This window comes from Perognathus longimembris, chromosome 14, assembly GCF_023159225.1.
Source record: "Perognathus longimembris pacificus isolate PPM17 chromosome 14, ASM2315922v1, whole genome shotgun sequence".
NCBI classification, from domain to species: Eukaryota; Metazoa; Chordata; class Mammalia; order Rodentia; family Heteromyidae; genus Perognathus; species Perognathus longimembris.
This window is the reverse complement of record NC_063174.1, coordinates 7,376,126-7,403,310: the sequence shown is the minus strand read 5'-3', so window position 1 is coordinate 7,403,310 and position 27,185 is coordinate 7,376,126. Positions and strand designations below refer to the sequence as shown.

Below are 27,185 nucleotides of genomic sequence, written 5' to 3'. Positions count from 1 at the left end.
GCTCATGCCTATAATCCTAGCTACTCAGAAGGTTCACAATTCTAAGCCAGCCTGGGCAGGAAAGTCTGAGACTCATCTTCATGGAGGTATGGCTCAAATGGTAAGAGTACTAACCTTGACAGAAAAAGCCAAAGCACAGTACTCAGGCCAAACACACACACACACACACACACACACACACACACACACACACACACACACCTCAAAAGTATTTTACTCTCCACCTAAATCAAGATAACAAAAGTGAAAGACACTGAAGAAAAAAATATATATACATGGGTATGCCACACTCATCTCCCACTAACTAGTTAAGAACTGGCCATTTCTTATCATGATATAACTAACTTTCCTCATTCAGCTTGATTGTCTTAAAGCACTTCTTTTCAAACACTAGATGATAAAACCTAACCAGTAGGTCACGGCCAGCATTTCTTTTTCTTTTTTTTTTTTGGTAGGTCGTGGGGCTTGAACTCTGGGCCTGGGTGCTGTCCCTGAGCTCTTCATCTCAAGGCTAGGCTTGACCACTTGAGCTACAACACTTCTGGTTTTCTGGTGGTTAACTGGAGATGAGTTTCATAGACTTTCTAGATTGGACTGGCTTTGAATCACGATCCTCAGATCTCAGCCTCCTGAGTAGCTAGGATTACAGGTGTGAGCCACCGACAGCAGGCTCTTAGAATTTCTTTTTTTCAGTTTAACAGAAAATATTGTGAAATTTCATTTCAGTTATGTAGAAATGCTTACATAAAATTAGTTATGATTTTTAAAAACTTCTTACTGCTGGTTGCAATCATGAATGTCTTGGAGATTTGTTCCTGAAACACTAACCTCATTTTGGAATGTAAAACATTAGCTAAGGTGCTAAGCATAAAAACCCTTCTCTGGCAGAAATGACAACTATGTTCAGTTTAAAAGAAACAAACCTCTAAGTCATCTTTAGAGGCCAAAAATACCCATAAATTATTATTTCCAGATAAGGAACCTGAGAAAGGTTTTTAGGCTATGTATGGCTCCCATCTTAGACTTAAAAACTAAAGTAAAAATAATACTCTAAAGGAATTCATAAACACAGAATAAAAAGTCATAGGAGTATTTAACTTTAAAATGAGTCAGAAAAATGACTCCAACAAATGAGATAGATAACTATTATAAAATACAGAAGGAATACATTGAAATATTTCAAGCCTGCCACACACTACACTACCATGTTTTGAGCTCCTCTATATGCCAGGCACTTGAAAGACATTTCCAATTTTTATCACAATTCAAAAGTAAATAATTAACTCCTAATTTACAGGTAGAGAAACCAGCTAAGATAGGACCAGTTATTTTTTTTTCAATTTACATAGAGCTAAAGATTAGAATAGGGCCTTTTCATCCTAGAAAAATGCTCTACCGCTGAGCCATACCCAAGTCCCTGTGGTTTATTCTTAGTCTGCTTCCTTAAGGATAATCTCTATTATTGGGCCATCAAGACTGGCACTTTCAGGGGCTGGGGATATGGCCTAGTGGCAAGAGAGCTTGCCTCCCATACATGAAGCCCTCGGTTCGATTCCCCAGCACCACATATACAGAAAATGGCCAGAAGTGGCGCTGTGGCTCAAGTGGCAGAGTGCTAGCCTTGAGCAAAAAGGAAGCCAGGGACAGTGCTCAGGCCCTGAGTCCAAGGCCCAGGACTGGCCAAAAAAAAAGACTGGCACTTTCACAAAGATCTTTGTTAGGGTTGGAGGTAGGATCAAGTGACATAGAACCTGCCTAGCAAGTGTAAGAACCTGGGTTTAAATCCCAGTATCACTGTTTGGAAAAAAAAAAAAAAAGTAAGGCACTCATCAATATTCACTACCAAGGGAATTTCATCTATTAACAGCACTATTTCTTAAATATCAATTTCTAACTCAACTATTTGATGCTTTCACTTGGACTCAAAACAGCTCAACTTATCAACTTCAAACCTGGCAAGTTTTTAATGTTTTATTTCATGAACAGCATAATTATTGGGGAAGTTACAAACAGTACAGAAACCTTGGAAGTGTCTTTCAGATTTCTGAGTATCCTTACTCCTATATGTAATGTACTGTCAAATCTTACAAATTTGAAATACCTTTCAAAACTATCCCATTCTCCTGCTCCAAGTGCTCCAAGCTTTCATAAATTTTTCTAAGACTATTATTGTTAATACTAAAAACTCTTGAACCTTTCTATCCTATCTAGCCTTCACTCAACCCATTCAACATCCTGCAATAAAGTCATCTCAAGAAATAAATATATTTACTCTCTAGTTTCAAATTACTTTTAGGCTAACCAAAAATTCCTACACTGTTAACAGTTCTCAGAATTTGGTTCCTACTCTTAAGTTTTCTTATACTTACTCCAACAGAAGGCAAGAAAATTTTACAGCCCGAAGGCCAAATCCAGTCTATCACCTGTCTTGGAAAATTTTAATTACAAAGACATGCTTATTAGTTTACATGCTATTGATGGCTGTTTTAGCACTACAATATTAGATCTAACCCATTAAGCAGAATGTATAATCCTCAAAGCCTAAAATATTTACTCTCTTTACAGAAAGACTGCTACTCTAGACAAATGAAGGAACAGTGACCTCCTTTGATATACTATGTTCTCTTCACCACATGTGATGAATAGCATGCGCACGCTATGCTTCCAGAATTAAAAACTCCTAAGTCCACTCTGATAGATCTTCCTAGCTAAGTTCTATCAGGAGCCAGATGCTGGTGACTCACATACATAATCCTAGCTGAGATCTGAGGATTGTGGTTCAAAGATAGCCTGGTAGGAAATCTTAGACTTATCACCTACCAATCACCAAAAAACTGGAAATGGGGTTGTGGCACAAGTGGTAGAGTAAAAAAGCCAGGGAGTATCTAGGCCCTGAGTTCAACCCCAGGACTTGCAGAAAAATAACCAGCACAAAGCAGAGCTGGAGGCATGGTTCAAGTGGTAAAGCATCAGCCCTGAGTAAGCAAGCAAGCCAAGTAAGCATGAGGCAGTTTAAATTCTAGTATTAGAAAAAAAAATCTCACCTGTCCCTACTGGTCTGCTTATAGTTTTACTAATTTTATAAGCATTACTTCTATATCCACTTACATATTATTTTAACTCTGATGTGTTTTGGGGGAAACTAAATACAATTTTCTAGCATTAAGAGATTTTTTTTGCATATGTGGTTACAAATCCAAATTGGTTAAGATTTCCCCTGTGTATACAGCTGGAGTTTTTGGTTATTAATAGTCCATAGTCCCTTATCTAAACCCTTGGAGCAAACATGGAACTAGGTAAATTATGGATGGTTGAGATTGGGAAAGATGGGATAAAGGAGAATGATGAAAGGGGAGACACTGATCACGATGCATTATACTTACAAACTGATTTGTGGAGTTGAAACACCTTTGTACAACTACTTAAATAAAAGTAAAATAAAAATCCTCAGAGCAAGATGTTTCAAACATTTTTCGTCAGTAGTGATGATAATATGGTAACAAACTCAGCAAACTAGTACCAATGCATCGTATAGAACGATTAATATTTTCCCAGTGAATTACTGAGCATATACTCCATTGAGTTTGTCTAGTTCATCATCAACACTGCCAAGTTTGTCCAGTCTTTTCAAAGATCAACTTTTAGCTTTGTTGTCTGCTCATGTAGCCTCTGAATCTTTATCACTTTTTAGCTAAATGTTTATATTTAACTCAAAACTAGATTATGCAACACTAATCTCTTCCTTCATTGCAACTTCAATTCTAAAACAGCATTCCTATGGCTCAAGCTCTGTTTAACCAACAAATTTTAGCTCTTATTAGTTCTTCAGTTTAGTAAAGACACACAGAAATGTAATACTATTTCAGTTATTCATGATTAGGGGAGCTTCCTTATCATATTACTTGTTAGTTTTGTGCCACTATACAACTGACTTTTGCCACATAAAAGATCTTTAAAACAATAGAAACAAATGCTTAGCTTTTTTTCATAATGTTCTGTGAAACTATCCTTATGTTTCTTTTACATACGCACAGACTGTACTATAAAACAATTTTTTTGTTCAACAAATTTACCATGTTCAAGGTATTGTTCTAAATAAATACTAATTGACTTCTCAGAGTAGCCTTAAGAAGTATGATTACTTCCATTATCCTAGATGGAGGAACAGATAAATTATATAGTAATATAGGTAGTTAAGTCAATGAACCTAAATTCAAATCCCAGAAGGCTAGTTCTAAGACAATGGTCTCTTCACCATGTTAAAATCTTAACCACATTTCTTTCAATTGTTCTAAAAGTACTTTGTAAATCTAGGGTCAGTCTACCAACTTAACATTTCAGCTTCTTGAAATATAAGTTCAATTACTCAGTCTAGTTGACAGTATGGAAAGCATTTTTATAGGGCTAAGGATGTAGGTCAGTGGTAGAGTATTTGGCAAGCATGTACAAGGCCCTAAGTTAGATTTATAATGCCATGTTGGGGGGGGGGGGATTGAGAATTGTTAGGCAAACTAAGGGGTACAACAGTGGTCTCTAGGTATTCTGCAATGAATGAAAAATGAAGAGGTTAGTTACATATATATGTATACACACATATAGAGAGGGGGGTTATATAGTTAACTCTAGACATACTCAAAGAATTTAATCCAATGTTCTTAGAATTCAAAATATAATGCATAAGCTAGAGATCAGTGGTTAAAATCTCTAATCTTAGCGCCCCGGGAGACTGAATTCATGAAGGTTGTGGTTTGAGGCCAGCTTCGACATACACATAAGGCCACTTTTTTCAATCAATATCTGGGCATGGTGTCATCATATCAAATGGAACCTGAGATTGGTAGGATCCCATCAATGGAAGAAGCTGGACATGGTTGCATGCACCTGTTACTCAGCTATGATGAGAAGCATAAATTGGGAGAAAATCAGAGTTCAGGCCTAAACCTGGGGGGGAGGGGGGGATGGGGCAAGATGCTATCTCAACATATGTAATTTTAAAAAAAGGCTTGGAAGTGTGGCTTAGTGGTAGAGTCTGGTGCCTTGCAAGTGTAAGGACCCAGGTTTATACCCCAGTACTACCAAAAAAGGGAAAAATAAATGTAATGTATGAATCTGTTAAATCTATGTTATACTAAGTTTGTTTTTAATTAGATATATATTGCATGTATACATATATGTATAGAAACATACACTTTTGCATGAAGCAACTAAAAAGTGAGAAAAAAGAAAGCTGAGAATGTGACTTTAATTAACTGAAAGTAGTAAAAGTATGATTTAAGGCCAATTTATGGCTAGGTACTGGTAGCTCACATCTGTTATTTTCATTATTCAGAAAGCTGAGACCTAGAAGATTAAGGCTCAAAGCCAGCCCAGGGAGAAAAGGGCAAGAGTCTCCATCTCCAAAATAATCAGCAAAGAACTGAGCTAGAGTTGTGTCACAATTGGTAAGAGTGCCAGTTAAGCAAGCAAACTCAGCAAGTGTGAGTCCCTGAGTTGAAACCCTCGTACTAAAAAGAAAATAAAAGGGGGGCTGCAAATATGGCCTAGTGGTAGAGTGCTTGCCTCGCATACATGAAGCCCTAGGTTCAATTCCCCAGCACCACATATATAAAAAAGGCCAGTAAGTGGTGCTGTGGCTCAAGTGGTAGAGTGCTAGCAAAAAGAAGCCAGGGACAGTGCTCAGGCCCTGAGTCCAAGCCCCAGGACTGGTAAAAAAAAGAAAGAAAAGGAAAGAAAGGAAAGCCGTTTACCATGTTAGTCCAAGCAAGGAAAAGACTGACACAAGTGGAAAGGCATTAAGTAACAAACATTAAACACAATGTTTATGTTATTTGGTACACCTAAGAAACCAATGACTATAAACAGTACTATTATTTTATATGCCTCTAAAAAAGAATTTAAGGAAACTACATATCATCTCAATTACAAATATGCTATCAACTTTTGGATACATTCAGATTTCACATTTGAAAAAAGAAGAATTTGGAATCAATGAAGCATAGTTAAGTCACTAAATGGGACAAATCAGGTCTGAGTCTGAATTCAATTCAAAGAACAGTAACCTTAAATTCAAGAAACATTATTATCTATACATCAACTGGGATTAAGGTCAGGCTAAAAAATCCAGAATATAAATTTGGCACCCCTATCTGGACATATGCACAAGACTACTTTTTTCAGTCAATAGCTGGGCATGGTGTCATCCTACCAAATGGAAGCTGAGATTGGGAGCATCAATTGAAGAAGCCCCTCAGTAGACGAATGGATCAGGAAAATGTGGTGCATATACACAATGGAATTTTATGCCTCTATCAGAAAGAATGACATTGCCCCATTTGTAAGGAAATGACCCAAAGAAACATGGACTCTATGGTCTCCCTTATAGGGAATAATTAGCACAGGTTTAGGCAACTCAAAGCAGAGGATCACAAGAGCCCAAGAGCTATACCCTTATGAACACATAAGATGATGCTGAGTGAAATGAACTCCATGTTATGGAAACGATTGTTATATCACTGTTGTAACTACTGTCAATGTGCCATGTGTAACTGTAGCTTCTATTATTGAGGATCCTCTTGTATCCCCTTCCTACACTATCTCTGTATCTTATCTGAGTATATTGGAAACCATGTATACTGGTAAACAGTGGTATATAGGTTAAAAAATACAAACAACTACAAAAGCAATACTTGCAAAACTGTTTGGTGAAAGTGAACTGAACACCTCAGGGGGGAAAAGGGAAAGGGGGAGGAGGGAGGTGGGTATGAGGGAGGAGGTAACAAACAGTACAAAAAATGTATCCAATGCCTAACGTATGAAACTGTAACCTCTCTGTACATCAGTATGATAATAAAAATTTGAAAAAAAAACAAACTTTTATGCAAACAGACCACAATTTTAAAAAAAATGACAGAAAATGAAAAACCTGGAAATCTTATCAACCATTTGTGATAGAAACAAGTAGAAAATTGTGTGATGCTTAACTACCTATGTATCCTCTCAAAGGCCATGCAATAATATGGGAAAACATTGGCTACACTGTTATTAAAGAACATTGTTGCTTAAGGAATACTCAATGATGTTTTTAATGGCAGAGAATGCAATATCTGCAACTGAATCTCAAACAAATACACACACTCACTGCTTAAGTATTGGGGCTAAATGTTAACGACTGGTAAATCTGGATTAAGTACACATAGGAACTCCTTTACTATGCTATATAGGGAGGGAGGGAAGAAGGGTGAGACAGTGAGTGTGTGTTGTATGTGTGCATGCCAGTACTAGGGCTTGAACGCAGGGCTAAGACACAATCTTTTAGATTTTTCACTCAAGGCTCGTGCTTACCACTTGAGCCTAGGCTGGCTTACCACCATCCTCAGATCTCAGTTTCCTCAATAGCTAGGATTACAGGTATGAATCACTGGGGCCAGGCTCAATTAGTATTCTTGAAATTATTACCTATGTTGAAATTATATCTAAAGCAAAAAGCCACCAAAATAATTACATTTGTGAGCAAAATGGCAACACCTATACATGTAATTTTAAAAGGGAAATACTATGGATTCTCTTATTTTTGTTAGTATTTGGTAGTTTTAGCAATATAGATTTAACTATTCCTTACCTGAAATTCTTGAAGTGTTTCAGATTTTAAATTTTTTCCCATTCTGTAATATTTTCATATATAGGATGGCATAGTGATGAGGCACAAATCTAAACACTAAATGCACTTATTTTTCATAAATGCCTCATACATACACAGTAATTCTATACAGCATTTGTAGAGTACCTACATTTTATTTTGACTATAACCTATTATGTAAGGTCATGTGTAGAGTTTTCCATACATGGTGCTTTCCACATGTGGCATCATACTGAGGTTCAAGAGAGTTTGAATTTTGGAGCATTTCAGAATTTGTGGATTTTCAGATTTAACATGCTCAATCTATATATGCAAACTAAGGAAAAAACACCCTGGGCTGGGGATATAGCCTAGTGGCAAGAGTGCCTGCCTCGGATACACGAGGCCCTAGGTTCGATTCCCCAGCACCACATATACAGAAAACGGCCAGAAGCGGCGCTGTGGCTCAAGTGGCAGAGTGCTAGCCTTGAGCGGGAAGAAGCCAGGGACAGTGCTCAGGCCCTGAGTCCAAGGCCCAGGACTGGCCAAAAAAAAACAAAAAACAAAACAAAACACCCATGTTTTCTGAGGAGGAGTTGCCAGAGATATTTACTAATGGTAGTATATATCATGTGGGGAAAAAAACAAAACAAAACACTGAGTGTCTAAATAAGTCTCACTTAAAAAGTTTTCATGCCTACTCTAAGAAACAGTGATAAAATAAAAACAACTCAAACTTTGAAAATAAAATGTGTTTTATTCAACTCTAGTGGCAAGTTATTGTACATAGAAAAACCATGTAGACTAAGTTTATCCAAAATATTTATATCTTAATTGAACTTGATTAACAGCAATCAGCTGCAGGAAATATGTATTGACAATTTACAAGACTATGCACCCAACTGATGAAATTTTCAGTATATTGGAATAAAAGCTACTGGAATGCAATTAGTACCACAAAATTCTTGAATGACCATTATGTGAAATGAAGTTTCAAACAGTAATTTAAGTTTCTGCAATGTCACAGCAGAAAAAAAAATAATAAAAAGGTACTAAACACAAGTTTAACAGAAGTATAACACACATTTATATTTTTAACGCTTAATGCCATCAGATGATTTAACATCTATTAAAAATGTAAAAGACAGAAACCAATTTAGTCAGAATTCTAAAAATGTAATTTCAGAAACTTATTATGCTCAAAACACAAAAGACTTTCCTAGAAAAGTTAATAAATCTCCACAACTATAAAACTGTTACTATTTTATCCTAATTGCATCCCTGAGTGAAACAGGTATATCAAATTAATATTGCAAAGCTGGTGGTCACAATGGAAAACATATAGGATTACAGAGAAAAGAACCAATCAATCTGGGCTTCTACAGAAAGAACAAGGATTCACTGCCATTTTTTATGCCTAAGTACATGAAGGCAAAACCTACTTCAAGTAGAATAAACAAAATACAGGTTATATAAATAATTATATATAAAAATAATTTTCCTCCAAAAGGTATTCATAAAACTCAATAGGTAAGGATTATACTTACTAAACAAGATAGTCTTATAACAAATCTTATCAGATTTATTAACCTTAAAATATACGTGTGTGTGTGTGTGCGCTGCTACTAAGGACCTGAATACTGTTCTTAAGCTTTTTTGCTCAAGGCTAGTGCTCTACCACTTGAGTCACAGGTTCACTTTCAGCTTTTTGATGGTTATTTGGAGATAAGCGTCTCATGGACTTTCCTGCCCTGCCAGTACTAGCTTGAACCCACATTCCTCAGGTCTGTTTCCTGAGTAGCTAAGATTACAAATATAAACAGCATTATAAACTTATCTAACCATAGTGAACTTACCTTTTTATCCTCTTTTACTTTGTGGGTTTTCTTCTTCATCTTCTTATCATCTACCTCCTGGTCAGAAGTGATAGCAGGATTATCAATACCACCCTTCCAAGTTTCAACAGGAGAAAGTAGTGGATCTTCTTCACTTCCACGATGCCTTCCTTTTCTTTTTGTTTTAGAAGTAGTGAAAGCCTCATCATCACTTGCATCTGAATGTGTTCTTCTATAGTATGACTTGGCTTTACTAAACAGGGTTTTAGATTTATATTTGTATTTTGAAGGTCTCCGTTCCCCATGACCTTTTGAGGTTCTATCAGAAAATCCATTTTCTTCATCTCCTTGGGTATTATTTACAAATGAGTTTCGAATTTTAATAATTCGATTCTGACTATCTTCTGGGACAACATAAATCTCATCAGAGTAGCCCTTCTGTTTGAAAATTGTGTCTATGGGTTCCGCATAGTTATCTGAAGAATCCATATCTTCAGGATGTGCCAAAGGCACCCGAGAAATCTGTTTTCTTGGGTTTTTACCAATACCAGCTTCAATTGTTTTTAAAAGGTTTGGATCCAGTTTCTTCACATTTGTCTTAGGTACAACTGGTTTAGGTTTAATAGGTGGAGGCACTTTATGGTTGCGTTCATGATCATGACAGTTTGGGGTACTATGAACAGGATATTCATTTCCTTCCAAGTCTAACCTGTATCTGGAACGGTCACTAGGTGTTGGAAGCAACTGCACATCATCCCCAATTGGACTATAAGGAGGTGGTGCTTCAGTGTCATCATCTGAATCAGGGTAGTTGTTATAGGGATAACAGTCTCTGGGAGATGGTAGAAAAACATCTTCACTTTGATGGGCTGATTCCCGTGTATTGTCAGACAAATAGGAATTTTCTATCATATTTTTTTTCTCTAGAACATCACTGAAAAACAGAGTAAAGACTTCTGTCTGCCGATGATACTGAGATAAAGAATATAATGCTGTAAATTTAGCAGTGATCTCAGTTGCAATATGTTCTCCTTCAGTCATTAATTCTTTGATAGCTTCATTTTCAAAAAAATCTGCTTGGCTGTCAGTAACTGCCACCAGTTGTACAGGAATGGTGTCCTGAACTTCTGATAGAAATGCTCTAAGCATTCCCATTGACGCTTTCCGTTTTGCAGAATAAACTAATATATACCCATGAACCAGTTCATCTTTCCTTACTCCAATTGAGGAGTGGTACGATAATATTGTGATCTGTATCCGCCTTCTTTTTTCACCAATAATTTTGTCAAGCAATAGGGAATTATTCTGACCAGCTTGAGCAGCACTACAAGAATGAGAATCAAGGAAGGGTGATAAAATAAGATCTACACTAAATGGATCGCCACACATGGCACACATGACAATTCTCAAGTCAGCTTCTGATACATCTTTATTGGTAGGAACTGGGCTTACCACATCCAAATTGTGTTTGACTGATTCCAAGACTCCTCTTAGAGCTTGCTTTATTTGGGATTCATTAAATTTACGAGGATATGTACCAGTAGGTACATCTACAAAAGGACATTGTAACTTGTTTGCCAACTGCTGTCCTTGGTGCCTGAGAATGGGTAGATTCTTACTAATGGAATCTCGCTGATTAGCCAGAATTAATGTAAATGGAAGATTAGCCATATATGTATCTTTTCTGATCTGAGAAGCTTCAGTTCTCACTTTTCCAATGAAGTCTCCGATAAAACTCAGTGACTCAATGGAATTAAATACACAGAAGCACCCATGTGGTTTAAAGGCGGCAGTCCATAATTGACTCAAAATATAAGGCGATTTGGCATCAACTGGCCGAAGATCAAGTTCATAAATTTTTCCATCTAAGGCATATTCATCATCAGTGGATTGCGTCCTTATTTCATTTGCTAGTTCTTGGGCAAGACCATCTTTCCCTAAAATGAAAAGGTTAACTTTATCTATATTGGTACTATCATGATATAACCTCAAACGTCCATGATCCAACTGTAAGAGACTACTGGCAAGTAAGTGCTCCACTTTAATGTCTGTACAGTTTTGGCCACTAAGGCATGTTTCTTTAGTGGGATGATAAACAAATCCTATGTGTTTAAGGAGAAGAGATTCCCTATCAGGTGCAAGTTTCTGTAAAGCTTTGTACCTCGGTTCTTCACTCAGAACTGTATGAATTTCACTCATTTTATCTGAACTTGGTGTTGCATTAAGATCTAAATCATAAAAAAGTTCAGAATGTTCAAAAAGCATTTCCTGAAACTCTTCTTTGGCTTTTTCAACTATCTCTCGCTGATGCCTACCATATACCTCTTTGCTGTCAGCCTCAGTGATGTATTTGAAGGCTTCATCCTCCATAACAAAGCACATAACTTCCTCCCACGGCTGCCCAGGTGAAATGAACTGAATTTTTTCCAAAGTCTTCTTGAATTTTTCCTTCATTTCAACTCGCCTTTTCTCTGATATTAGATGCTGTACATGGTTCTGATAGACCTTTTCAGCTTCTAAAGTGCCCAAGAGGTCAAATGGGATTCGTCTATCATTAATTTTGTCTATATGGTCAGTTTCATCCCAAGGTGTTTTTTCTAGCACCACAAAACATAACTGGAAATCTGCTCTTTTCTCCATTAATTTCAAAGCTTCTGACCAATTCAAATGTTCTATCTCCTCCAAATTTGGCAAAAGAGTATTAAAAGCTCTTGGTAAAGTATTTATATATTCTTCTCTTCTTTTTCTGATATGTTCCTGTTTAAGTTGCTCTATATGTTTTGAGAACGTATTTTTGGCCTTTCTTGTTCCCTCTAAGTTGATATATTCTTCATAATCTGGATGATTTTTTAATTTATTACTAACAGTTTTCCAAGTTGCATGATAGTCTCTCACCGTCTGCACAAGTTTTTCAAACTTATCTGTTGCTGTGACAACAAGTTGTCTCTGTGTTTTATAAGCATCCAGATACGGAATAATTTTAGGTTTGCCACGAGTTTTATCCAACATTTGTACCAGTGCAATGAAACATGTCTCAATGTTGACATTAAATCTTGCTGATGTTTCCACTACAAGAAGGTTCTTTTTGTTTGAAGCAAATGCTTGAACTTCTCTAAGATAATGATCCACACATTCGTCACATTTAGTTGCTGCTATTATTACAGGTTTTTTTGATTTTGATAGCTGGACAAAAAGGTTATTCACAAATTTAAGTTGATCATCAAATTTCCGATTACATCCTTGACTTACATCAATGCACAATAAAAATCCATCGACATTGAGTTTCCCTTCCGGCATTTGCTTCTGCTCAAAGTCTTGCTCCAAGCCGAGTTGATCAGTGCAAATATACATCAGTTTTTCTGCTGACTGTAATTTAGAGGCAGCTGCACGTTTTATATATGGTTGTAAATTTGTACTCCGATGAGGCAAGAAAGTCTGGTCATCAATGAATTCTGTCTGTTCAATGACATGAATTTTGCATTCTACTCCATCTTCACCACTTTGTATTATGTCACCCCAATATAAAAAATGATCATTGTTTACTACTCTTCCTCCAAAGTCAATGGTGCTAAGCACAGAAGTATGCTCTGGATAGTATTCATCTGCTTTTGAGCGTACAAATCTATTGCACAAACAAGACTTTCCAACTCCACAGTTACCTTTGTCTTTTTCAGTTCCAGAGAGTCCAACTACACTGATAGTATAGGATGGGGGACGAGGCTCTTTGTTTTTTGCCATCATAACTTTCTTCTCATGTCTCTACATTCATAAAGGTAACCACATATGCTTTTCATTCTGAAAATAAAGTCATCTCAAAATACAGATCCTGGATTTCAGAATTATATTTGGTTCTTTGTATTTCCCTCATTTCCTCAAACAAGTCTTCAAAATCAGATGAATCATCTTCCTAGAAAGATAAAAAAGACAAATTTTAATCAGAATTACATATAACAAATGCTCATGCAAAATAATGTTACATGTATTTCAGAAATGTTAATAAATTTACTCTTATAGAAATGAAAATAACCTTGAAATTTAAGGTAAATCTATATAACTTTAATGAAATGGTTCATAAACTTTAAGGCGAACTCATTAACTAAATGTGAATTTTAGCTCTACTCCTTCTTATGAGGTTGATAAAAAAAAAAACCCGAATTCTTTCTACTCTTAATGTTCCTGCCTTTTCTGATGCTCTGCTGATAATTAAAGTTCACTGGTTACTTTAATAATTCCCTTACTAATTTCACTAAATTTTTTTTCTCACTGTGCCAAGGACTGAACTCAAGTCTTATGTACATTAAGCACTCTATCACTAAACTATATTCCTGTTTTCCTTAACTTCTAAAAAATGCACTACTACCTGCTTTCTACTCGGTTCCTAAAAATTTATTCCCTAAAACAGAATTCTGTATAAACTTAACTTCTAGAATTAAAAGAAAAAAATTTCAGTAAGTTTCAGCACTGCCATAAAATCAATCAAATTCTATATTCCAAAAGTATGAAGAATAGCAAATACTTGAACAGGAAACAGAAAAAAATGGATAAAGTCTGTAAATATGACTCAATACTAGAGCACAAGTTTAGCATGTACAATTTCCTGGACTTGATTTCTAACAGAAAAAAAAAAAAAGAAAAGAGGAGACACAGAATGATAAAATGACAGCAATTAAATAGGTCATTAAATTTCAAACTAAAGTAAAAAGAAATGATTTTTATTTTCTATCCATAAGGTCAAGTGTAAAATACAATACTTGAACTTAAAAAAAAATCCATGTTCATGGCAGTAATCCTAGTTACTCTGGAGGTTGAGATGAGAATCTGTTTGAAGCTAGACAGGGCAGGAAAGTCAGACTCCAAAAAACTACCCAAGAAGAAGAACATGGCTGTGGATCAAGGGGTTAGAGCGCTATTAGCCTTGAGCAAAAGCTCAGGACAGTCCTAGCCTTGAGTTCAAGGCCCAGAACTGGCACACACAGACAGACACACACACACACACTTCAATTTTTTTCACAGATTCCATACACATAAAATTACTGTAAAGTTGTTTTTGAACTCTTGAGTTCTGAATTTATTTCCTCTCAGTTGTTACTGCTTAAGGATTACATTTTGAGTAACAAGCTAGACAATTTTAAGATTATGTATTTACAGCAATCATCTAGAATTATTGAGCCAGGTTTGGTGACATACATCTATAACCTCAGCAATAGGGAGACGGAGGCAGAAATATCCTAAGTTCAGGCCAGCCTGAGCTACATGGAAAGTAATTTTCAGACAAGACTAGGCTATATGTAATGAGACTCTGTCTCAATAAAGGAAAAAAAAAAAGATATGCCAGGAACATAAAGTAACTTTCAAGAATGGCACCAAATTTAATTTTGGTCATCTGTTTTTATTAAATATTTCACAATTTTTTACTTGAAGATAGTCATATTCTTTTGAAGTTATACTTAAAACAATACACTATCTCTACCACCTCAAAATTTCACAAGAGGGAAAATACAATAATGCAAATAAACATATGAAAATGATCTCCAACCTAAACAAAACAAATATAAAAGAACAAAAATTAAAAAGATTATACCAGTCATCTTTCTCCAAAACTGACCTTAATTGCAAGAAACATTTCAATTATAATACATATCTGCTATACTACTAGCAGAGATGTTGTTCTTATAAACTAAAACTCCTGAATATTTCTGACACAACCATAGTAATTTTTTAAACAGAATTACAGATGTGTTCTTGTTCTAGAAACTTATTCTGTCAGCCTCAACTGAATTTTAATGATTATCCAGTCACCATCGGATTGTCAAATAAAATGTGGATGAGGTTCACTGTTTATTTTTGGTGGTACTAGGGCCAAGGAGGACCTACTGTTTGCTAGACAGGTGCTCTACCACTTAAGCCATGCCTTCAGTCCTTTTTGCTTCGGTTATTTTGGGCACAAGGTCTTGCATTTATTCCTTGGCTGGCGTGAACTGAGATTTTTCTATTTACATTTCCATGGCCTGTGATGAGAAGTGTGCCTCATACCCACAACATTGGTTGAGATTGGAGGTCTCCCTTTTTGCCTGGGCTGACCTCAAACCATGCTCCTACTAATATTTAACACCAAAGAAGCTAGGATTACAGGTATGTACCACTGGCACCAAGCACTAGGTTTACCTCTGAAGAAAATGTTGTTATGTTGAACCCACAACATAGGGAAGTAGAAATCATTAGTAAATAGAACTGATTTCAAAATCTATTATTTACTAGTTGGTGGCAATGGTAAAGCCCGAAAACATCTTACAACATGGTTTTCTATAAAACAAGGGTGCTTACTTATATAAATATACAAACTGAACAATTATGTAAAATGTGAAGTACCTAGCAAACAAAAGCCATTTCCTAATTTGGTTCTTTCCAACTATGGGATGCTCATAAAACTTACGAAAAGGATGTAATCCAAATTTAATTTACAAGCACTAATTGGACGATATAAATACAATAACAGATAAAACTGAGGCTGTCTCAACCAATTCTATTAAAGATCTTAATCCGAATACTTGTATCTAGCACCAAGGGTAACATTCTTTGCCCAAAATATGCAAAAGAACAATTAAACCATTTATGGATATTTACAGAAAAGCACAATGCATTAACTGGATAACCAATTTATATCCAGCAAAGCAAATGAAATTAGTTTATGAAAATAATTTTTCTAAGTTTACTAGATTATTCAAACATTGTATGCTTACAAGGCAGCTTTCCAAAACTAAAAAAAAATCGAATAAGTAATCTACAAAAATAAAACAAATAGATTCTTATTAATTCAGCATTTAAACTTAAATGTTTTTAGAGACAGAATTCTAGTTACCAGTGCTTGAGGAACACAAAGAAGAAGAAAAAATGAGAGACAGGATGGTTAGTGTTTATAAGAATGAAGCTGGACAGTAGAAATAACTTCCAATACTCTGTAGTACAGAAGGATAACCAAAACTGACAATAATACTTCAAATTAACAAAGAAGATTTTGTATGTTCCCAACACAAAAAAATGCTTGCAATGATAAGATATGCCAATTACTCTGACCTACTCATTCATTACATATAGTATTCATGTACTAGTAGAAGGCTTTGCTGTACCTCATGTACAATTTAAAATATAATAGAATTTTTGTGCCTTTTCAAAACATTGTTGCATTCATTAATAAAGGGAATAATTATTTTAAATTCCTGCCTTTAAGTTATCATGTTATATCAGGAAATTCCTATTTGTACCTTTAAAAAAAACCTTGTAATTTCATAGCGCCTGATACCTTTACTGTGATACCAGATGCTATATACTATCAGGCATGGTTCAAAATTACTCTGAAGCTTTCCAATTTCCCTTCTTCATCCCGCTCCCTTCTCCTTCCTTCAAATCAAGGCAGCCAAATGCTTTCTAAAGCAGAAAGTAGAACCTTCCATTATTCTGTCCAAAACTTTCCAGTGTTCTTAAAGTACAAGTAAGTCTTTTCAATGACCTACTACTACTACTACTACTACTACTACTACTACTACTACAAGGTCTGCCTTTTCCAGTCTTTTCTCATCTATTCTAATACCATTGTCATACTCCATTGTCATTCTATCACAATCATACTGAGGAACAGATGCTAAACATGTTCCTGCCTTTGCACTTACTTTCCCCAATATCTCCAAATATATTACACAACTTATTTGTTATTTTTCTGTAGTTCTCTCTCCCCGTTCCACTGTAGACTTAATGAAAGGGCCAGAAAAGCACATATCTATATTTATTCTATAACTATATCTAATGAGCCTATAAAACAGTGCTTCTTACATAATGGTTCTCAGTAAAGCATAAATCCTAAATAGTAAAACAAAAAGTATAATCAAAAGTGAAGGCATCATAGTGAAGAAAAACTGTGATCTACAATGACGTGTTTACAACACAAACTAAATTTAAGAAAATGAACATATAACCCTAATATAATTGACTCAGAATATCTGGCAATATAAAGACTTAAAAAAAACTCTTATCCCTATGATGTAATTATGTAGAAGCCTTTTCATTTTATCTATTCTGTCTTGTCAAATAAATATCCTTTACATAAGCAAATACTGAAGATAGAAATTAGCCCAAATTATCTCATATACATCTGTATATAAAATGCAACCTTTTTCATTTTAAAATTCATATAAGACTCTAAAAGAATATGGTAATTCAAATGCTACTTTTTTTTGCCAGTCCTGGGCCTTGAAGTCAGGGCCTGAGCACTGTCCCTGGCTTCTTTTTGCTCAAGGCTAGCACTCTACCACTTGAGCCACAGCGCCACTTCCTGCTTTTCCTATATATGTGGTGCTGAGGAATCAAACCCAGGGCCCCATGCATATGAGGGGAGCACTCCACCCACATTCTGGGGTGGCTGAATGTGGCTGGGGCCACATTCCCAGCCCTCAAATGTTACTTTTATAAATGCTTATTAAAAATGCCAAATTCGCTAGCATATGACACTAGCATATGACACTTGAGCATGACAACTAAAAAATTCACCAAGGCAATAATCACATTCCATATATTTTACCTTTAAACCAAGATCCCTACCATATAAGGACACAATCTTTGGATTTAAAAGAATCTAAGTCATCATTCCTATAAATTAGGTTAATAAAAGCACAATTTATGTTGTGACTAAATTAGGTAAAAGCACAGGAATTTTATTTTCCTTTTGTACTGAATCTCCAGAACCCAGAGTCCCTGACATACAATGGATGCTCAATAAATATTTGATGAATAAATGAGTGAACCTCTAGGCTCAAAACACTTGATCCTAAAAACCATTAGATAATTCTAAAGTCACAATTACAGGAATAACTAATAAAAAACACAGATTGCTACGGGCCAATAATCTCTAACATAGCAGGATATGTTAATATTAAAAGTTTAGTTTTCAAGACTTATAGTTGATTAATACATATTACGACTTTACAAACAGTAAGCCTGACAATTCTGTGGAAGTACTTTGAGGAGACTCCAAGCAGGCAGGACTCTGGGAGTTTACCAAGGTCGACTTTAAAAAGGTAACTGTGCTCTTTATCTATTTTTAATTGCTTTAAATTACCATCTGAAAAAAGTTTCATTGCTGAAAGTATTTGACAACCAAGGACCAAAACGACTCCTAGATTTATGCAGATTTACTATTTTATTAATCCATTCCCTCTGATAACATGTCCCCTAGACCTTGGTGTGAGTGATTCTAAATTCTTCCTAGTCCACTTCCTTATTCAGTAGTTAAAAACAGAAGACCTAAAGGTCATTTTCACCTAGGAAAACAATACATGAGTATTTATTATGCTCAGCTACTATCTGCTTAGCCTTACATCAATGAGCGTGTGTGCATGCATACACGTTTGTGGGCGCATGCTTGCGTGCACTCCAGGACCAGGGCTTGGACTTAAAACTCAGGGCCTGAGCACAATCCCTCAGTTTTTTTCTCAAGGACAGTGCCCTACTACTTGATCCACAGCTCCACTTCCAGGTTTTTGGGGTTACGTGGAGATAAAGAGTCTCAGACTTTCCGGCCCAGACTGGCTCTGGCTTCCAACTGTGATCCTCAGATCTCAGCCTCCTAGGTAGCTAGGATTACTGGTGTGAACCACCATTGTCTGCCTATATCAGTTTTTAAAAGGTTCAAAGGCATGTAGAGGTAAGTCCATTAAGCTAATATTATGAATAAGCTCATCTTCCGATTCAGTCCCCTCTATCACTATGCAGAACTAAGTGGGAGATGGGCATAATTTGTCATTTAATATTGCAATGCTGTACAGAAGAGGAATTATTACTTTTGTTATGTAAATGACTTGGGGTAAGACCAAATAACTTTTTAAAAGATGAGCACACTTGATGATGAAAATATTAACAGATCAAATAATCAGAGGAAGGGGTATAGAACTAAAACTATAGATTTAAAAAGATAGGGTGTGGGGTTGAAAAGCATTTTTACCCATTGTATTTTAAAGAATCTTTATAGTACCACAGCTGAAGTGATAAAGGCAGTAAGTTACACTATGAAGTTGATAAATGCATTACAAATTCAAAGAAAAGGAGAGATAAATACAAACTGGAATAGATCAGGACTTAGAAAACTGTTTTTCTATAAAGGGACAGGCAGTAAATAGTTTAGCTTTGTATGCTATAGTAGGCTGTCACACGACTTAACTCTGCCATTAGTGTAAAAGTAGTCATAGTAATACTTAAATAAATGGTTATGGCTGTATTATAGTAAGATTTTATTTAGGGATAGACACTTGAATTTCATATAATTTCTACAGATCAAAAAATATTATTCCTGTAATTTTGTTGCCAGACATTTCAAAATGCAAAAGCCATTATATGAAAATAGGTATTAGTTTGCCTCACAGGCCATAGTTTGCAAATCCCTGAAATACTCTGAATTTCAGTAACTAAAAAGGAATGAACCTTGAAAATAGACTAGGTTTGGTTTTTCAAGTGAATTCATTCCCGGTGTGTGAACAGGGTGTTTTGAGCACAGTAGCCATATTGGGAAGAAGAAAGCTGGATATAGTGACAAATGACTGCAATCCCAGCACTTTGGCGGTTAAGGCAGTTGGATGAGGTTTGAGACCAGCTTGAATACATATTAAGAGCCTGTCTCAAACAAATAAAAACAGTGCTGGTGACTCATTCCTATAATCCTACTACTCAGGAGGCTGAGCAGGAAATCCTTGAGATTCTCGTCTTAATGACCAGAAAGGAAAGAAAGCTGGAAGTGGATTTGTGGCTCAAGTGGTAAAGAGCCAATGTTGAGTAAAAAAGCTAAGAGAAAGTGTCCGGGCCCAAAGCTCAAGCCTCAATCACCCAGGCCCTGAATTCAAGCCCTAGTACCAGAACAAAAACAAGTAAGCAAAAATGATGAAAGAAATATGGGCTGGGTGGGCTGGGGATATGGCCTAGTGGCGAGAAATATGGGCTGGGTATAAAATGTGTAAGATAAAAACTCTTCAAGGACGAACAAAAGTTAGAACTTGTAATAGACAACAGCTTAGTTTGAACATAAAGTACAAGTCAAAATCTGCTTGGGCACAAAGCTCAAGAAACATTCAAATACTGCAGGCTATCAGAACTGAAAAGAGCAATCCAAGACACAGTGACTAGTGCCAGACCTAAAAGATTAAAAAAAAAATGTTTCTTAATGAAAAACTAATCAGTTTGAGCAACAGATGAGGGAGGCTATCACCTGGGTTTCAGGTATTATTCCTACAGACAAATCTTATACTTCAGAAAATTATCTAAGAAATTATTTATATTCTTAGAAACATGTAAAATGTTATATACTTAATACAAAGAAACAGAAATCTGAATCTTCCAACTCCAGATCATAGAAATGTTACTTTCCTACTAATTGCATAAACAGTCAACAAGAGAAAACAGGTGTTATTGTGGCTCTGAAAAAGTAAGCATAGAAACAACAAATATACTACTTAAATCATTAAGAGGACATGATTAACAGGAAGACATAATATCCCATATGAGAGGTTAAGGCTTTTCCCCTCCAAAACTGACAATTTCAAATAGAGGTAGAATAGACAGTTATACAATTTATGAGGCTTTCCTCAAATATTTCAATTTGGATCACAGGTACAAACTTCCACTCTTACATTTTTATCTTGTATTTGTCAATTTGTCCTAACACTTCCCAGTACTTTTCTTTTTTTGTCAGTCAGGGAGCTTGAACTTGAGGCCTAGCTTGTTGTCCCTGAGCTTTGTGCTCAAGGCTCTACCACTTTAAGCCACAGCTCCACTTCCGGTTTTCTGGTAGTTAAATGGAGATAAGAGTCTGAAGGACAAGTCCTGCTAGGGCTGGCTTCAGTGATACTCAGATCTCAGCCATCTGAGTACACCAGCAGCACCTGGCACTTACCAGTACTTTCGATTCAGTCATTAACATACCTAAACTTGTTATGCTCCCTCACTATCCTCATCCTGTGTTACTTTTAAGTCACCTTATACCTATTTTTTTTTTTGGCCAGTCCTGGGGCTTGAACTCAGGGCCTGAGCACTGTCCCTGGCTTCTTTTTGCTCACTAGCACTCTGCCACTTGAGCCACAGCGCCACTTCTGGCCATTTTCTGTATATGTGGTGCTGGGGAATTGAACCCGGGGAATTGAACCCAGGGCCTCGTGTATACAAGGCAAGCACTCTTGCCACTAGGCCATATCCCCAGCCCCCTCACACTTAATTTTAAACGATAGCTCATGTATTCTATATTGAACTGACAATGTACTCCTATTTTGTCACGGTCTATCAACGCTATAGGTGCTTTTTTGAGGGGGCCAGTCCTGGGGCTTGAACTCAGTGGCCTGGGCACTGTCTCCGAGCTTCTTTTGCTCAAGGCTAGCACTCTACCTCTTGAGCCACAGTGCCACAGCGGCTTTTTCTGTTTATGTGGTACTGAGGAATCGAAATTAGGGCTTCATGCATGCTAGGCAAGCACTCCACCATTAAGCCACATTCCCAGCCCTCTGATAGGAGCTTTAAGAAATCTTTTATATTTTCTTACTCTGCTCACAGTGCCTAGCTGCTCAAAAATAATACTAGAGATAATGAAATAGGCTAAAGCTAATAAAAAGCTAGAAAAATAAAAACCCTCACTTTTACTATTCATGATAAACACTTGTGAATCTAACCAGGTAACATCTTAGTGACATTCTAAACGTTAAATCATGAGTTATATATAACTTTTCCCCCCAATTAATACCTGTAATTCTATGGAATAAAACCCACAAACATAGTCAAAAGTTAACAATATGTTTCACTGCATTGTGTACAGTTTCAAGGAGTGAAGAAAGACAATCCTTGATTCCCTCAAACATTCACTCCTACTGGTAGCTAAAACACTCAAAATTAAAATATTTCTTCTTCTGTGAAGAACTGCCAAAAAGGCCATGATAGAAATAGTTGTTCTCTTTTCCATACCTCACAGTACTTTTATCCATTTACTCCTTTATAATTTGCCACCTCTCTAACTAAAAGTAGAGCTATCCTCAATTTTTCCATTTTATTTATCTTTGCATTCCCAGGGCCATGCACTATGAGTGCTAATTAAAAGTCATGAAATTAATGAATTACACTCTATAGGTTTAAACATTTTTTTAATGCAGATAACCTTCACAGATAAAAACAAAAGCAGCCTTGGTTTCAGAGGGTGGCTTGTCAGCTGCTTGTCTCAAGGCATCTCTAGCTTGGGGGAGGGAAAAGAACCTTTAGTTTTTTTTTTTTAGGAACTGAGTTTGTTTGTTTATATTTGTTTTGCTTTTTGCCAGTCCTGGGGCTTGGACTCAGGGCCTGAGCACTGTCCCTGGCTTCTCTTTGCTCAAGGCTAGCACTCTACCTCTTGAGTCACATCACAGGCTTTTTCTGTTTATGCGGCACGGTGGAATCAACCCAGGTCTTCATGCATGCAAGGCAAACACTCTACCACTAGGCCACATTCCCAGCCCCTAGGAACTGAGTTTGAAAATGAAACTCATATTAAAAATTCTTAGCATTACACTATTTTAATTTCTAATAGTTTTCCAATTTGAGAAAATGACTTTTTAAAAGAGTTTAAACTCAAACTACCAAATGATGTAACATTTTATTTAAATTATTTCACAATTCCTTCAAAACCCAAATTTCCCTGGCATACTCTGATCTGCAAAGAAAAAGTATGGGTCATATATCTCAGAGAAAGTTAAAATCGTATCTCTGGAAACAAGTTGTGATAAATTTTTTTCTGTAGTTAAGAAACTATTGTGCTAACTAGGAAATTGAAAGGGAATACCAAAATTGAGAGACACAGGGTAAAAAAAGACAAACAACTACAATAGCAATACTTGCAAAACTGTTTGGTGTAAGTGAACTGAACACCTCAGGGGGGGAAAGGGTAAGGGGGAGGGAGGAGGGGGGTATGAGGGACAAGGTAACAAACAGTACAAGAAATGTATCCAATGCCTAATGTATGAAACTGTAACCTCTCTGTACATCAGTTTGATAATAAAAATTTGAAAGACCTATTGTGCTATTTTGTGTTTCAAAAGTGAACATCAAAGGCAACATTTACTTTATGTCCTGATAATACTGAAAAACTTTAGTACTCTACATGAGAGTACTTAATAAAGGTACTTCAATTTAAAAAATGAATTATGAGACTTGTTTTATGCTGTACCATATTTCAAATCCACAACTTTTCAAGATCAAAATAATTTGTCTTCTCCAATGGAATAAAAAAGGAGACCATCTTCAAAATATTTGCGGTGCCACGTGACAGAATTAAGATGCTTATTTTGCAGCACATTTTTAAGAATCACTAATAACATTTTAAATGGGCAGGATGTTCAAAAAAACCCTGATAATTCTCCTACCAAAGTGTAACCAATTCCACTCCCAATACACTTAATAATTAATGTACAGAGAATGGTAAAGTAAGACATACTGACTTGCGTTAAAGACTGTAACCTACACAAGCCAATCAAACCCATAGTTGTCTATAACAGAATAATACCTACCATCTGACTGATGCTCCTTGCCAGTGAGATCAACAGCTCTTAAACGAACATAATGCATTTAGTTATAAAATGTACCAAAGCCATCACAAGGTTTTGGTGACCCATACTTGCTACTCTCTTGTTTACCAGATAACTAGATATGTAAGTTAAATATAAAGAACTGATACACACCTATACACTGCAAGTATGTATGTGTATGTGGAACAGTAGTAAGAGTACCAGCTATAACTGATAGTAAAAAACATTTCCAAACATATCTTACTAGCTTATCCTTAAACTGAAACATTTTTCCGAAGTTACACATAGATGTATTTTCTACAGATGTTAGAGAAATCTCCCACAAAGTGAGATCTCCAATGCTGATACACATCCCCTAACATTGTTTAAACTGGCCACTGGTTTGGGATTTAAGCGGATTCTCCAACACCTGTAGAAGAGAGCACATTTGTAAAAAAAAAAAAAAAAAACTAAGTGAACACAGGAACTTAAGTTCTCTGCTTTACACTTGAACCTTTAAAAATAAAATGTTGCCATTGTGTCCGGATCTACCAACGAAAAGGCAAATCTTCGATGTAAATTTGCCTTTTAAAGGGAGCACACAGGCCTCGTGTGTGTTTTCGCTTATGGTTAAACCACCGAAATTCTCATTCCACACCGGCTGTCCACACTGGTTTCCTATAAATCCCACGGTATCAAAGTATAAGCATCTCTGCTACAACTTTCCCGGAATTTTCCCTAGGCGTCCGGGTCCAGTTCGCCCTTACTTCCCGAGCACCTTTCGGCCCGGGCAGCGCGCAGAGCCTCCTCCACCTCCCTTGCATTTCTAATCGAGCTGGAGGGAGGGTGCCAGGGAGTGCGCGTATTTATGTGTGGGGATAAGTGCACGCGCGCTCCCGCGCCGCTCCCCACCCCCACCCCGATACTTTTCTTCTTTGGTGGAAACGGAGGGAAGAATCTAGAGGTTATGCTAGCGGGGAAAAAAAAAAAAAAAAAACCTCGGGATCCAAGCCCCCGGGATCCGAAGTCCCCGACAGCCGGGCAGGGCGGGTCGGGGGGGTGCTGGCCGGCGCGGGGCAACTTCTCGCAACCCCGGCTCCGGGCTTCGGAGCAGATGGGAATTTCGTGGCCAGAGCCCGGGGAGGAGCCGGGCCCGAACGGGAGGAAAAAGTGAAAGGGCCGATCCCCGGGGCCGCGCGGAGGGTTTTTAAGTTTGCAGCCGAGGTCGCGTTTCCGCCGATCGGCGCCCACCTTCCCGTCGTCCACCGTCCCACCCCCTCCCCTCCCCTCCCCTCCCGGCCTCGCTTCCCAGGTGGAACTCGTTAACAGCGAGCGCCCCGCCACCTTCCTCTCCACCCCCCCCCTCCCCCGGCCCCGCGCCGGCCCTACCCGGGGCCCGGGCCGGTGAAGGGCGGCGAGGGGGAGCGGACGCCCGGCCCCCAGCAGCTGCAGGCCTCCGCCGACCCCGGCCCCCCGCCCCCCGTCACCTGTGGAGAGAGAAAGGCGCCCCCTCCCCGGCCTCCCTGCCCTTCACGCCGACCGTCTCTCCCCGCCGCGGCCGCCGCTCCCGCCCGGCCTGCGAGGAGCGAGCGCGGCGGCGCCAGGCTCTCCCCCCACCTCCCCCCGGCGGCCGCGGGGCCCCGGCCCACGGAACCGGCGGCGGGGCGGCGGGGCGGGGGCCGCCAAGGCCCCGGCGGCGGCGGCGGCGGCGCGCTCCAGGTCCCTACCTAACAGCGTCGGTCTCCGCCGTCTCCTCCTCGGCGGCGGCGGCAGCGGCCGCGGCGCGGGCGGCGGCAGCAGCAGCGACATTCCTGGGGAGCGCTCCCGCCGCCGCCGCCGCCTCCTCCTTCTCCTCCTCCACTCTCGGCTCGCCTCCCGGCCCCGGCGCGCTCCCCGGGCGCCGCCGACCGCCCCCTCCCCGCCACACACACGCCCCGAAACCCGGAGCCCGACGGCACCCCGCGGCCCGGCTCGCCCGCCCGGCCTCCCCGGCCACCAGCGGCGGCCCCGACCCTCCCCCCCCCGTCCCCGGCGCCCGCGGCCGCGCCGGGCTCAGTAATGGCGGCCACTCGGGTTCCCTCGCGCTGACGGCTCGCTTCTCCCTCTCTCCCCGAACTTTACCTCAGCATCTCTCTCGGCGCGCACCGCCGGAACGCGGGCGCGCGCACGGCCGCGCGCGCACGGCCCCACACAGACACACACTCTCACTCACACACACACACACACACACACACACCCCGCCCCCCGGGCTGGGGGCGGAGCCGCGGCGCAGTCCGGGGCCGGGCGCGCGCCCGCGCGCGAGCCCGCCCCCCTTCCCCCCCCCCCCCCGCACACCTCGGTCCCCGCCGCCCTCACCTCGCAACGCCTCCCTCCCTCCCTCCCTGCCTGCCTCCCGCGCCTTGCGGCGCCGCGCGCACCGCACGGCCCCGCCCCTGCCCTCGTCTCCCGGGAGCCCGGGAAGGCGCGAGCAAGCCCGCCGGAGGGAGGGGAGCGAGCGAGCGAGCGAGCCAGCGAGAGCGCGCGCGCGCGCGCGAGGGGCCGCGTCCCCGCTCGCGTCCCCGCTCCCCCATTGGCTCGCGCCCCTCCCCGCCCCCCCCGCCCCTCCCGCCCATTGGCTCCCTCGCCTGCTCCCTCGCTTCTCACCTTTTCCCTTTTACCCATTGGCGTGAGTCTTTCGGCTCCGCGCTCCCCGGGCCGCGGCGCGCCGCTCCGCCTCCGTCCCGGCCTCCGCGCCGGGGCGGCGGCACAGCCTTCCCCGTTTCCTCCCTTTCTTTGCCTGCGGCCCTAACTCCGCAGCCGAGGAACTTGGTGTGGGCTTGGCGGGGGCCGCCTCCCTCCCTCCCTCCCTCCGGGGTCCCGGGCACCCCGAGGAGGAGGGGGGGGCGGGAACGAGGAGAAGGAGCGGGCGCCCCGGGCGAGTGCGCCCGGTGTGCAGCCCGCTCTCCGCCGGGGGAAGCCCCAACTCCACGCGGCGAGGAGAGGCGCCCGTCTCCCCGTCCACGCCGGACGGCCACCTAGGCCCCAGAGGCTTCTGCACGCTGAGCGCGACGGTCCGGAGGTGGGGTGACCCCCGCCCGCACCCGCGCCCGGCCTGGCGATCGGTCGGTCACCCCGGCTTCGTTGTAGACCGCCCCGAGCACATCCGGTGGGTTTTGCTTCTGAGACTTCCAGACGTTTATCCCC

The 27,185-nt window shown here is 39.6% G+C and overlaps 1 protein-coding gene across 4 annotated transcripts in view; it reads right to left on the bottom strand.

Moving 5' to 3' along the window:
- Positions 1-26,194, bottom strand: part of Arhgap5 (Rho GTPase activating protein 5) — a 60,029-nt gene extending 33,835 nt beyond the window's left edge. Inside the window, exons 1-2 of one of the 4 annotated variants that reach the window (XM_048362944.1) lie at positions 26,124-26,194; positions 9,472-13,357 (exon numbers count right to left, since the gene is read on the bottom strand). In XM_048362944.1, coding sequence (XP_048218901.1) covers positions 9,472-13,191 — 3,720 coding nt within the window. In that variant the 5' untranslated portion in view covers positions 13,192-13,357; positions 26,124-26,194. Of the gene's footprint in view, positions 1-9,471; positions 13,360-25,729; positions 26,018-26,123 lie in introns of those variants that run through there. The other 3 variants (XM_048362946.1, XM_048362942.1, XM_048362945.1) reach the window with 3 other exon arrangements.
- Between the last annotated feature and the right edge of the window lie 991 nt (positions 26,195-27,185).